Source organism: Podarcis liolepis (genome assembly GCF_965112155.1).
Source record: "Podarcis liolepis genome assembly, chromosome: 17".
NCBI lineage: Eukaryota > Metazoa > Chordata > Lepidosauria > Squamata > Lacertidae > Podarcis > Podarcis liolepis.
The window spans coordinates 38861439-38876042 of NC_139571.1; the positions used below are offsets into that span (position 1 = coordinate 38861439).

Sequence of the window (14604 nt, forward strand, 5' to 3'; positions counted from 1 at the left end):
GGGAGAAAGGTTGTTTTCTGCTGCTCCAGAGAAGCGGACACGGAGCAATGGATCCAAACTACAAGAAAGAAGATTCCACCTAAACATTAGGAAGAACTTCCTGACAGTAAGAGCTGTTCGACAGTGGAATTTGCTGCCAAGGAGTGTGGTGGAGTCTCCTACTTTGGAGGTCTTTAAGCAGAGGCTTGACAACCATATGTCAGGAGTGCTCTGATGGTGTTTCCTGCTTGGCAGGGGGTTGGACTCGATGGCCCTTGGGGTCTCTTCCAACTCTATGATTCTATGATTCTATTCTATGAAGCAATCACGTTCTTAATGGTCCTGTAAAAGGCAAATCAAATGGAGTTCTCTTTTTACAGTTATCATCCAATGCTCCTTCCACTGTGTTTTTTTTTACAAGAGGCTTTACCCCCTACAGCTGTGCCTTCAGTGGAATAAGCTGTAGCACCAGGTATTAAGGCAGATGGCTTGGGGGTTGTTTCATACATTCCCCCCCCCCTCCTCCTCTAACTGCTAGCTTAATGTAGAGCTGTGCTTTCTTTCTGAACTGCTGCCGCTCTTGGCTGGTGTGTGTTTAGAGGAATGGTAGAAAAACTGGAAGTGGTTAACAGAAACTGGGTCCAACAAATGGAACCTGTAGGTAGGTTTGGGGACGGGGGATGTCTCTGGTGCGAAAAGGGTTTCCAAATCTAGAACCTGAGGGTACTTTAAATTTTTCCAGATGGCAGCAGGTAAAATTCCTTCAGTGGCAGAAGTCATTCTTGAGTGATACAACAGGAAAAACCTGTATGTAGCTGGTGAAATTATATTTGCTGTCAAAGAAACAAATGGCTGGAACTTGGCAATGCTGTTCTTAGCATGTGGCAATAGTTTAGCTTTCTGCCTAAAAGCCACCTCCAAAAGGTGTAACTGCTATTCTTTTGAGGGCAACGTGGATTGTTTTAATTCCTTTGTTGGACTCCAGAGGCAGGACCAACTCAAGCATCCTATTAAACAGCCAGTCTCCCAGGGAAAATGTCATCCACCCCCTTGTCCCACCTTAACCAGAAAAGCTGGGTCCCCCCCCCCCTTGCAACTCTCATTGAACAAACTTCCACATTAATACTAACACTAACAAGCTTTCTTCATTTTATTGCTAGCTTGGTGGGGGTGGAGGGGTGAGAGGCAGTCTCCACATAAGAGCTGGAAGTGTTTCTAATTTCAGGAATGTCTCCTAGCTTGCCCTACACAGTGGGATAGGAGTGTACTGTGTTGGCAACCTCCACATTTCTCAGAGAGTTCCCAATCTCCTTAGTGGCTGGCCAAAGGGAGAACCTCCTGAGTGTGGTTTAGTAGTTGTGTTCTGCACATGGCTAAGAAGTAGGCCAGGTGTGGGGAAACATTGCTCCCCAGAAGATGCTGAACCTCCAACTTGCACCATCCCCAGCATGAATGGCAGATGTTGCATAGCTCTGTCAGTACAGCATGAGATATTTTCCTGCACCGCAGGGGGGTTGGACTAGATGACCCTTACGGTTTCTTCTCTGCAATCCTAGGATTCTAGATGACCAGGGATGATGGGAGTTGCAGTTCAGCAAAATGCGGAAGGCCAAAGCTTCCCTGCATCTGAGCTAGGCCTATGAATGAATAGGCTGCAGCCATGTTGGGCATCTTGCGCAGCTATCACTAGGGGCCCAAGTATTCTCTGCGGCTAGGAGTTCATTTTACCAGATTTGCCAGCTGTGTCCATTCCTGTTGGCAACTCCCGACTCACAAGTTGAATACCAGTGTTCTATATGGCTTCACTCCTTCAATTTTAGGAATTTAGTAATAGGTTGATGTGTATGGTTTCTTTAGACTACATGAGTGACGTGTTGATTGAAAATGAAATAATTCCAGAAACCTGGGACATATTTAATAGCTTTCATTTTTATTTAAACCTTCAGTGTTCAACATAACACATAACCTACGTAAACCTTGTCTTTCAATGAAATTGGTAGGCCAAAGAGTAAAATGGTACAAAATTAATTTTAAGAGGCAAACTAGGTTTCTATAACGAGGACAATGTTCACATCCTCAACTCTTTGTGGCTACAAAAAAATTGCAATACAAAATGGCAATGAAATCTGATACAGTAATTCTCTACTGATTTAATGTTCTGCACTTATCACTTAAGCATCTTTCTCTAGTATAACCATTTATGCACGCCATTGCATCAGACAAAGGTGATTACTTCATAAGGAGTCAAACAACAAATGTATTTTTTTAACAGGAAGGGGCATGATTCACCCCTAAAAGCAACATGGTTGGTATTCAGCTTATTAAGAGATCTACTGCCCTTTGTCAGAAGGCATTAGGGTAGTTTATAACATACTAAGACATTTACAGACCCCAAACACAAATTAAAAAATAATTATCTCAATATAGTTAATAAAAGCAGCAGTTTCAAGCAGCTCATAAATTCATTCCATCAGAGTTCCCCCTCATCCCAAAGCCTACTCAATGCAGTATGCCTTCACTGTTTCCTGGAAAGAATTATGTGGCTGTTACAGCCACAACGGTATGTCTAGGTGTCATCCCCACCCCCAACAGTGTGGATTATTATTCTGAATTTCATTTCTATAACACTTTATATTTTAAAGAAACAAACATTGAAGCACCAAATAAAAACAATCCAGTATAAAACAAATTCAAGCTTCAAGGACAAGATTTCAGATCCTTCTCTAACTGACATTTTCCTTTCTCCATATTTATGTACTTAATTTAAGTAGCTGCCCCATAGCAGAAGCATTCTAGGAAGCCAGTGTGGTGTAGTGGTTAGAGTATCGGACTTGGACCTGGGCAATCATGACTGAGTGGGAATTTGAACCCTGAAGCTCACCGAGTGACCTTGGGCAAGTCACAGCCTCTTCACTTACCTCGCAGGGTCATTGTAGGGATTAACTGAGGATGGGGCGAACCGTGTACCCCTAGAGAAAAAGGTGGGATGGAAAGGCAGTAAATAAGCTCTTCTGCTTGCGTGCTTAAGAAAGCTGGAGGGGCCAAGCCAGGGGAAGATGTCAGTCACCAGCCTGTCATCCGGAGATCTCCATGTGGTCACAATTGAACCCGTGCCAGTCGCAAAAAGTGCCTGGCTAATTTCTAACACTGACTACGAAATAGTTAAAAGTGGACAACAAGCCAATGCTAACATGCTTACACTACTTTTGATTTGAGACAGGAATCCCCCCCCCAAAGTTCATACTATCCCCCATCAAACTGGACAGCATTTAGGGAAACTGATTCTCAAGTTTCATTGTGGTATGGGGGGGGGTGATAACAATTCAGAGCAGTCTTAAATAGGAAGCTACTGAAGGTATTTGGATATAAATAGGAGTACCATTTATATAGGAGCAGCAATTAAAACAATACAAAAGTGCAGTATTGCCCTCTGTTGGTGAGTGCATTTGTCTTTGCTACTCGGCTGTAATTCAGGCCTTGTATGTTGTCACATATTTGATATTTTTCTAAAATTGTCTAAGGGAGAACTCCAATTTATCCTTATCCAGCAAGAGAAGAGCATAAGCAGTTACTGGCTCTGGGGTCTTTCAATATAGGCATTCCTTTCCTCCACACATAAAGTGACCTGATGATGATCTGACATTTCATCCGAGATGTGTGTGCCTCTGCAAGCCCAACAGTTATCATATACATAACCCACATTCAACAACCATAGTTCTATTAACTGGGGTGACAATGGTTTAAAAATAAATAAATCGGAAAACTGAGCTATATACCTTTGACGCAGCCAGTGTTACAGGATTCATACCTCAATGAAGATGGGTACGTAGTATTTTTGTTCCACCCCACCCCATGCAATCCTTCTTTCCTTTGCTTGCTGGCTAAAGTGTGACAGTGAAGCATACCGCCATGCACTGAAAATTGCAGCACGAGACAACTCTGCTTCTGCTGGTGAGTACCAAAAGCTCTCAAATCTGCTTATCAGTCAAGTCAAGAAAATTCGGCAAGTCACACCAGTGTGTACAGAAGACAAATCAGAGGTAAACTGACAACACAGCAATCCATTTACATATTACATGGTCATCACTACCACTCCCCCAGCATCAAACTTCAGTGTTCCTGTACTTAATAATTTGGAAGCAAGTCAGAGCTACACTACACTTTGAGCTCCTCCTTGTTCCATCCAATACTGGACTTTTGTGGTCCCATGCAGCAAAACATATGAGGTAGCCCACAGTGGCTAACCACATACAAGGTAGCAGTTTCTGTATATTTGGCAAGTTTCGAGATACGCAGAAAAAACGATCAGTTTGTACAATTAAAAAAAGCCAGAGGAATGAGCATGCTTACTGCCCAGAAGACACGGAATGTAGGGCAACAGCATCATTTGAAGGACAACAAAATTGGTGTGATCAATTCTCTACTAGCAGCTTACATGAATCTGAAGGAGAGGTGACTATTACTCTTTAAATAACTAAAAGTATACACACACTACCCTTTAGGATAACTGTCTGAGGCTGAAAGAATGAGAACTGAGGCATATGCACTTGCCTCACAACTCAATTCTCTTTCCCCCACCAATCCAGGAAGCTATACAGTTTTAAGGATCGTGAACATTTTAAAGCTAAAAATATTCCTGCAGTTTGGTGGGGGGATTAATTAGGAAAAGGAGGAGAGCCCTTCACTTGATCTAATTAAATACACTCTGAGTTACAAAATGGACACAGCCCAAGGCAGGGGAACACCTGAGGACTGCTTTCTGGGCCCCACACCACACTTTTCACCAGCATTACTCCAAACCTTGGCTTGAACTGTGATGTTGCTGGGATGGGCTGAGGGCAGAACCCAAAGTGAGCAGAGCAATGAAAGTAAAATTTACCTTTGCGCAGTAGGCCAATTTCTATACCCACCCCTTTCTATTCTCCCTCCGGGCAGGGAAGAGGCATTACCAGAGTTTAAAGACACATCCCAGCCAGCAAAAACTACTTGGCATTTAAAGTAGGGCTGGTGAAGGGTGTGGCCCAAGGAGAATTGCAAGGGCCAGACAAAGAAGCACAGAGGGTCGTATTTAGCAACAGATCACAATTTTCAAAGTAAGGACTTTCAAACCGTTAAAAAGACCCTGACCCTGCAGTACATTTTGGACCAAACCAAATCAGCACATACAGCTGGTTTGGAGAGAACTGCATCTTCGAACACCTCAAGGAACACAGCCATTGATGAGTCTGCAGCCAGTCTCCAATTAACGTCTTCAACCATGGTTACTACAAACATTAGTCAAATATTGGCATGCCTGTAGTGCTGTATAAAGAACCAGTTCTTGCTTCTGAGTAACCCTGCTTAGACTTGCAGCCTCAAGGGGCAACATATAGCTGAGGCTATTCTTAGGAGCATTGTAAGGTAGCCTAACAAAAATCTACCTATAGAAAATAGGCACATAAATAGATTAGTGCTTGGGCTGCTGTGACATCTTTGAAGGTCAGTTTAAGTGTGGAATTTATCCAGACAATGAAGACAAAGCAAGTGTTGAATGATACACGCACACATCAGACAAGATTCCTTTCTCCAACCAGTTGTCTAGCCACCAGCATGGATAAGCAAAGAAAGAACGGAACACAAAAGACTACTGAGGTTAACTGCACAGTCCTCTAAACATGAAGCTGCAACAAAAGACCAGGAAGTGTCTTTAACCTCCACATTAGAGGATAAAACGCCACTACAGGCGGATGTGACAAAGATAATCACTTTCTTCTTCATCCTAGCATGTTGTCTAGGCTCTTGGAAGCTGTACTTGTAAGTGCATCATATATCATTGGGCTCTTCTTCTAAACTAGGTTTTTCAACATTAATTTAACAAATAAATACATGGATGATCACTGCATACTGCTGGATAGTCTAGCATTACAATTGTTGAAGTCTCTCATCAAGATCATAGCTGCTCATTTAGCCTCTGCAGAGGCAGGAACCCTTGCAAACATTCATATGGAAGGTTTCTTTCTTTAATGACTATTCCAGTTTCTGGTTACTGAGATGACTATGTCTTGGCTCATGTAGCTGGAAAATCCATGGGTAGGAAGTAGTAAGGGAATTCACGTCTCTCATTTTTATTTTTAGATGTCTGGCATTCAGACATCCCCAGGAATTATTTAGTTGTGAGAAAGTCTCCCTGTGAGCAATCTTCCCAGGATCCTGTGTTCTTCCAGCACCCAATGAAACAGCACATTAAAAAAGTAAGATATAGATTTGAAGACCCTACTAGCCTACTTAAAAAAAAAGTTGACTTCAGTAAGAAACTTCTCCTTTCAGAGAGCTGCTATAAACTGCAGTAATGTGTTTCCAATGGTTTGCCTAGTATATCCTGCGTGTCGTATAGTCCAGAACCATACTAGCAGCTCCAAGCAAAGCAGGATCCGACAGCTCTGAGACAACCACCTGGACATTCTGCACAGAGAACAAGGCCTGCTGATGAATCACATCCTTGACAGCGTTGATATAATGGCTTGCAAGGATGCCAGAAAGTATCACAAGGGAGGGGTTAATAGTGTGCAGGATGTTCACAACTCCAAGGCCCAGAGCTTTCCCTGCTGTGAAAAGAAGAAACAGAAGTATGAATATGGCAATGGTCAAGAGGCAACTTTTTAAAGTTGAAAAATGCTTCCACAGAAGTAGTCTTGTCCTTGGTCTATATCTACAGTTCTTTTGCTTCACTGTCATATACAAAGAGATTTTGCAAGGTTCTTAACACACCATGAAACATGTTTATTAGAGGTAATAGTGGGGGTGAGTGTGCAACACCATGTCTCGCTTACACCACTTTCAAATGTCAAAAATAAAGCTACTGCCTGCTTTTATTTTAGGGCAGCTTAATATCAAGAGTCATTAAAACTAATTTTAAAAAGGTTCTGGTATCATGTGACAAATTTCATTTATTTAATGTGTACACAGTACTTATTTATTTTGAAGGCTTACATCCCAGAGAAGATCTCAAGACAGCTAACACAAGATTCACAAAATAATATTGCACTGCAATCTAGCACGGGAATAGAAATGCCAGAATGTCCCAGAAAGCAACATTCCCTGATAGGTATTATTCTGTTTAGGAGCATATATAGTTTCTTAAATTGTGGGTTGGACTGATGCTTAGAACACCCAGCAAAGAAGAGAAGAACAGGACACAGCTGAAGTGACAAGGGCCTTCATTCAGGTTATGTCAGACAGCTATCTGCAAAACGTCCATGCGTTGCCTGCAAACAGAACCAGTTTTTCAGACAGCAAATATTCCCCAGTCTCACCACACCACATCTTTATCCCTAGCCAGGATTCTAACAAAGATTTCTGCTCCATGTTTGCATTCTTACCTGTTTTGACAATATGGTCAGCTTTTGTATTTCCTAGTTTGGCTGCCTGAATGAGATGTGCAGCCGTTACTACTTCTTCCTTCATTACAGACATCCCCCCAATTAACAATAAATCCTCTGCTTGAACCAAAAAAAAAAAGGGGGGGGGAGAGAAAAGGGAAGAGAACAAGGTGTTACAATTCAAGCACTACCATAAACAGGCTAGTGGTTTGTTACATTTCACCAGTCATAAGAAGCCAACAAAATACAGATCCTGATGGGAGCAAGTAAGTACAAGGCCCTTGTAGCTCTTTGATGATATGAAACTACTCTGTAGAGATACCCCATTGGATTGCTTGTGCATGCATGATTCAACATAGTATTATTGCTTAAACTATCGTCAGACCATGGGTGGGGTGGGGTTTGGTGGAGCAGAGCTACAAAGGGGCATTACTAGCACTTTCCAGGAGAAGCAAAACGGTGAGGTCAGGCATGTGCAGGTGGAACAGTAGGAGCACCAGATTGAATTTGCAGGTGCAGTCCCAACCTTACCTCTGCCTCAACCCTCTTTTCCCAAGTAGCAGTTATGCCACTGCCTGGAGGCTATTGCTGTGGCTGCCCCACCAGTCACACAGATATTATGCCACTCAGTACTATACTACTCATGCTATAATAATATATTATAATATATATTATTATATAGTAAATAATATACTATGCTAATCATTATCAGTGGGGTGTTTTTTGATTTCCGGCCCCTCTCTTTTTCTGCTCCCTATAAACAGAAGAGCCACTATCTGGTGACTAGAACCAGTGGAGCTGAGAATTCTTTATCAATGTAAAGTGGTGTGATTTAAGTAATTTATCAACTTTAAAATAAAACAAAGCTGCTGTGAGGTCTTAAAGTAGCTACTGCCAAAGTTTCATCATGAGAATGAGGCAGCTGAGAAGACATAAAAAGCGGCATTTCACCAAATAAAGGTATTCAAACGTATATGGCCGGAGGAAATTGCCTTATATTCAGTCATACTGGGCTACTTTGAGCAGTCTTGTAAAACACCTGGCTTTCTGTTGAGAATGCCTATGCAACATGTGTGCATAGTTCAGATGTGGACTTGCTTTGCAAGTAAATTATACTGGCTTGGCTACTGACAGCAAAGTAAAATTGCCCTTGAAAATGCTGCTACCAAAACTATATTTAGTATTCTGACACTGTAATTATTTAAATGAACGTTCTGTATATGAACTTTTTTCCTTTTAGATTGCTTGCAATATGCACATAATGTGGTTAACAAAAAAAGAGAAATAGGTTCCACCTACCGTCGTGCAACTTCTTAGCTTCTCTCTGCAAGGCTATTCCAGAAGCATACGCTTCGATACATCCATGGCTCCCACACAGGCACTCGGGTCCATCTAAAGAGACTACAATGTGCCCAAGCTCAGCAGCACAAAAAGAACTTCCATGGATCAATTCATTCTGATGAATGATTCCACCGCCAATACCTATAAGACACGAAAACACATTTGTGGTTGCCACTTTAAAACTTTTTCTTTCTTTCTAATTCATGCGATAGAAAACAACAAAATTCTAGAAAATAAATGTCAGGCACCTTCTGCTACTAGAATTTGTAAATTTCCATTTCATTTTGATATATTTTCCAGACCTATTTATTTATTTATTTCAATTATATGCAGTATTTCAATCTCAGTTAACACATCCCAAAGTGGTTAAACAACATTACGGCTTGGGTATAACTGTGAGCAGAAGGAAGTATGGAAGGGGCATTTCCATCTCCTCCTCCTTGTACTCCAGGAAAATCTATCCAAAGGGTCAGAGGACCTCAATGAATAGCACTAAACCAGGGGTCAGCAACCTTTTTCAGCCGTGGGCCAGTCCACCGTTCCTCAGACCATGTGGTGGGCCGGACTATATTTTGAAAAAAATATATGAACGAATTCCTATGTCCCACAAATAACCCAGAGATTCATTTTAAATAAAAGCACACATTCTACTCATGTAAAAACACACTGATTCCTGGACCATCCGCCGGCCAGATTGAGAAAGCCATTGGGCCGCATCCAGCCCACGGGCCTTAGGTTGCCTACCCCTGCACTAAATGGTGCACAGGGGATGCTTGTGGAAGGGCCCCCCACTCCATTTTGCAGCAATTCCTTCTTGAACTTGTATCTGAGAATTAGCAAGTTTGATTTGACTCATACATGCTCTTCTATGAGTGCCATAATCAATGAGGAAAAGCTTGCTATTTGAGCTGCTACTACCCAAAATGGCCACATGTTTCCTATAGGTTAAGGGAAATTAAATGTCATAGCGAACAGTCAGGTTCAAACGGCAACCACTGGCACATAATTCATTTTAAAAAAATAACTACTGCTTTGAGTAGCTATTATGATCCAACACAATATTTAAATGTGTTTAAAATGCAGGATTTCAGTGGTTTAGCTCTACGCTGGATTTTGGCCGAAGCACATAGATACCTTGTCAGGGAACTGCCATCAGAGGCGAGAGGAGAGGTAAGACGCTCCAATGATGCAGGGGAGGGAACTAGCAAGGAGAGAGAGAGAGCTTCCGCTGGGGAAGGAAATCCAGGGGACACCAGGGAGAAAGGGGAGGCTGAGAGTATTGCGGAGGGGAGGCTCCGAGACTCTTCCAGTGAAATCAGCGGAGAGAGCACAGGACCTCCGCTTGGCACGCCCACGCTGCGCAGAAGGCTTCCGCGCAGAGAATCTAGGAGGAGACTTGGAGTCAAAGAAGTTGGAGGAAGTTTAGGAGACGCCCAGTGACGGATTCTGCCAGTGACTAAGACAGTTGCGTTGTAAGGGCTGTCAAACCAGGGAAAGGTTTAGCTATACAACCAGCTTGGAGCAGTTTGCATTTTACGCACAAGCAACACTAATTCCCATTACATACCTGTACCAGTGATGAGGGTTACGAAGTTTTCCACTCCTTTTCCTTGCCCAAATTTTCTCTCTGCCAAAGCTGCACAGTTACCGTCATTGTCTACCCACACTGGCAAGTGAAGCACATCTGATATCGGAGTCCGCAGATCAACCGTATTCCACTCCTGAATAAGTTTTGTGGAATGAAGGACAACGCCTTCTCGGGGATTTACTCGTCCACCAGTAGAAATACCTGAGCCACAAAGAACCAGAAAGGAGAGCATCTAAATCCGGTGTTTATAATATACAAAAAATAAATAAAAATCTTGCCATTCAGAAACACCTTTCAGATTTTCAAATAAAAATAGGCAGTCATCAGTAATCCCCCCTAAGCAAGCTACAAACTGTCACTCATTTTCTTCAAACTTTAAAGGAGATGCATCAACAGCACTAGCTGGCTTCATATTTTGACTTGTCCTTCATTGTTCCTTGTCTATCACACATCTCATTGATATAAAAGTAAAAGGGATCCCAGAAGCTGCAAAGGACTTAAAGGCTGATTAGGGCTGTGTCTTCTATGTCACCCCAACCTTCAGTACTGCAATCAGTGCCTTTTCCCCCTTTAGTCTCAAAGGAAAAGACTATGATCAAATCTGTATGTGCAAATGCAAATTACTTTTGCAGAATTTAGCAACTTGCTATGAAAAGCACAAGGTGCAGAATTACAGAACTATATATAAGCATTAATATAACATAGTAATGCATTTTGCAGTTTATAATTACAAACAGATCTGCCTTTAACTGTTTTCTGTAGTAAATCACTTTAAATTGCACAGCAGATCCAGCATTGTGTAACCCACCCAGGGAACTCTGTTCAACAAAATGTTCTAAATCAATAAATATAGTAATTATCTTTGAAATATATAGCACTTTGATTTAATGTTCTCCTTTAGTGAAGGAAAAAAAATAAAATGTTTGTTAAAAACTTACCCACACCCAGAATTCTGCAGTTCAGATTTACTGCTTCTGAGGCAGCCTCTACACACATCTTGAGGATCAACGCTATTCTGTCCTCGTAGGTTTTTGGATTCAGCTGGGTATATTTCTTAACTATTTCACCCTAAGTGAGAGGGAAACGCCATTAAGCTTCTCATATTTTTCTAACTGACCACAACTATATTAAAAGTGGCTTCTCCGCAGGCTGTCAAATATGTGACAGGGATCAAAGAGCAGGAGAATATGCATAGTATACAAATGTAAGCTGAGGAGACAGAAGTGTCTGTGTGTGGACATGCAACCTCCCTGGGCTTTCATTCAGGGATGGGATGTACTCAACTGGCATATCCTACTCCTACAAGCTATATGCCCAAGCTCAGTCTATGCTTAATTGCTGGTCCAAAGACTGTTTGCACTCCAGATGGGAGGAAAATGGTGAGGTCAACACACTCTACAGCAGGAAAGGAGCAATGGAGCAATAAAAACAATCTAAGGGAAATAAGCACACTAGCTTTGTTTTTAGATGGCGTGTGAGTATTTCACAGCAGGTGCCATCTTAGAAAAGGATCCCTCCTCTGCAAGTGTGAAGGGGAGAATATCCCTTCTGAAACAGTGCTTGTCACCCATACTCTTAATAAGAGTTTACTTTAAATAAGTAATGAAGTAATGTAAGGTTGCAGGTGGCTGCAGTGGCTGGAAACAGACAGACAGGTCCTGCACACGTAGCAGTGACCAGAAGAGGAAGGACCGCTAGGAGGAGCGCAGAGAAAAGAAATGCCATGGTACATCTTCAGCAGCACAACCAGACACCTTCATCTGCCCCAGCTGCAACAAAACATGTCTCTCCCATATTGTTCTTTACAACCACAGAAGGCACTGCTACCTTCCAATTGTTTGATTCCCCCCCGCCCCAAGATGCACTTCTTCACTGTCTCCTGAGACAGGTAGATGCCAACCCTTTCATTAAATAAAATCAAGCTTTTTAAAAAATGTTTTAAGTTATTCACCAGGAATACATTTTTTAATCAATTTAGAGCAGGGCTGACTAGCATGGGAGACCCACCCCACATAATGCCTTCCACTTGCATAGCACAGGGGTTCATCTTGTTGGAGATATGCCTTGTTTGTATGCAGCTATCACCATCAACCAGGATGTAACCTGCATATGACAGACTTTCTTCCTGTTTTTTAAGTGGTTCAATACCACTCCCAAGAGTGTTGAATAGGATTTTGACTTACACCTTCTTCTGTGAATTGTTTGAATTCAAGTGTACAACCCTTTTTGGATTGCTGGGACATTCATGTATGGCTATAGCTGTAAGTTTTGTTTTATGACTATGGATCAATATAAACTTATTGAAGTAGGCTGTATATCAGATAGGAAATTCTTATGCCTTTGGGTTTCAGAGGGCTTTTCCTATGCAGCTAATTTAGTGCCAACTTGCTACTCTCCCTACAGAACTGCCTTATGGTTGGGTGAAATTGTTAGTTATTTATTAATTGCCTTCCACATATGTCCCAAAGTGATGAACAAAACATAACAAAAACAGTTAAAAACAGCACAAAACTAACATTATGAGCTTTTCAAAACCTGCAACAGAAGCTTTTGAAAGAAAGATGTATCCAATAATTTATGGGAAATGTCGTATCTTAGCAGGGATGGTGTTCTGCAGGACAGGGGCAGAACACTAAAATTCCTGCTCCATCTTACTGTAGAGCAGGCTTCTGATGAGGAACTCTCCTGCAGAATGCAGTGACCTATTTGGTGGTATGTTAGGGATAAGGCAGTCTACTAAATATGCTGCTTTTATATAGACCGTTGTCTGTAAATACCAAAACCTTCTATGTGGCCTAGTAGCGGATTGGCAGCCAGTACAAATCTAACTAGCAAGGTGTTATATCCTAGTGGTAGTTTGCCACCAAAAACAACCCATCCACTGTGTTCTGCACCAGCTGAAGCCTTTGGACCAACCTCAAAAACAGTACCGCATAAATAGATAAACATGCACATTCTGCATGGTTTTTTAAACGTGATCCATTAATCTTCTTTAAAATTGCACTGCGCACCCCACCCCATCCTCCCCAATGGAAGTTCCCACCCGGTCTTACTGTTTATAATTACCTTCATGCTGACAATTGCAACTCGGAGGTTTGTTCCACCCAGATCCACTGCCAGAGCACTCTGGGTCTCAAGGATATGGTCAATATCTTGAGAGATGTTTTCCTTTACAGAAGGGAAGCAGAATTTCTTCTGAAGGGGTTCTTGAAGATCAATAGACTTAAGAAACTTTAGGATTCTTGGAACAGCATTCCCATCTCCATATATCTTTGAACTATAACATCAAATAACAGCAATTAATGTAGGCGACATGTTACAAAACTACACACCTTAATTTCCTAATCGACGATTTCTAGATTGCAAGTAGGGGGGAAGAAGACAAAAATACAATTTTTTCAGGAAGAATTTGCGCTTGTGATAACTGATTTGCAAATTTATAGGAAACATAAATTTGAAAAGTTAAATGAATTTAGTCAAAAGTTAAGTAAATTTAAATCTCATCTATTTCAACTGGAAAACTACATTTAAGAATATCTAAAATGACATTTTTCATAGATCTATATATCAACTTGCATACAGCTTATTCAAGAATCTAGCTGGGTTTTTGCCTAGTTGGCAAAATTATGCACTTATATTATTCTAACTATTTCTACTGTGCTTATGACCTTGGCACTGTACATAAAAACCAGAAGCTATAATTCTATCCATCCTTAACTGGAAGTAAACCAAACTTAACTCTGGGGGATGTACTTCTGAGTAGCTCTGCATTAAATCAGACTATATGAGACAGATTGTAATGACGCATAGGAAAGTGATGGGAAATGGTAAAGATATAAAGATCAGCTAGAGAAAGAGTGCAGTACAGACACATTTTTATCAAGCACTGAAATACACCCACAGAAGAATGAAAGCGTTAAAGATTCCTACAGTTATGTCGAAGAGTTCCATGTGATGGATTAGTAACCTAAGTGAGCTGCGAGTCTGATGAGAACGTATGTATATAGAGCTTTTGAGTGTGCAAAGTGCTTTATATTCATTATCTCAGTAATCCTGAGAATCCTGTAAAGTGAGTTAGTATTATTATTCCTATATTACAAGGGAGAGCTATGGCTGAGAGAATGTGGCTGCCCTAAAGCTGTCTGTGGCAGACAAAAGATTTAAAACAGGGAGTTCCTCATTTGGAGTTCAGCCTCTTATCTGCTGCACACTATCAACATTGCAATTTAAGTTTAATATAGTCACACTACAAACTTCTTATTACAAAAAGGAAAGGGGAATAATGTAGGATACCCAACTTTAAGACAGTTTGTTGCCATTAAGACTCTGGTGTAAGGG

General features: G+C 41.4%; 1 protein-coding gene and 1 long non-coding RNA gene across 8 annotated transcripts in view; both read right to left on the reverse strand.

Annotated features, from left to right (window-relative positions):
• Nucleotides 1-14604, reverse strand: part of LOC310696537 — a 243674-nt gene that overhangs the window by 18533 nt on the left and 210537 nt on the right. The gene's annotated exons all lie outside the window — the stretch shown is intronic.
• GNE (glucosamine (UDP-N-acetyl)-2-epimerase/N-acetylmannosamine kinase) overlaps nt 1889-14604 on the reverse strand; it is a 38039-nt gene continuing 25323 nt past the window's right edge. For 4 of the 7 annotated variants that reach the window (XM_083481714.1, XM_083481713.1, XM_083481715.1 and 1 more), the window contains exons 7-12: nt 13333-13543; nt 11205-11334; nt 10246-10467; nt 8637-8819; nt 7338-7454; nt 1889-6563 (exon numbers count right to left, since the gene is read on the reverse strand). In XM_083481714.1, coding sequence (XP_083337840.1) covers nt 6328-6563; nt 7338-7454; nt 8637-8819; nt 10246-10467; nt 11205-11334; nt 13333-13543 — 1099 coding nt within the window. In that variant the 3' untranslated portion in view covers nt 1889-6327. The remainder of the gene's footprint in view (nt 6564-7337; nt 7455-8636; nt 8820-10245; nt 10468-11204; nt 11335-13332; nt 13544-14604) is intronic. The other 3 variants (XR_014520549.1, XR_014520550.1, XR_014520551.1) reach the window with 1 other exon arrangement.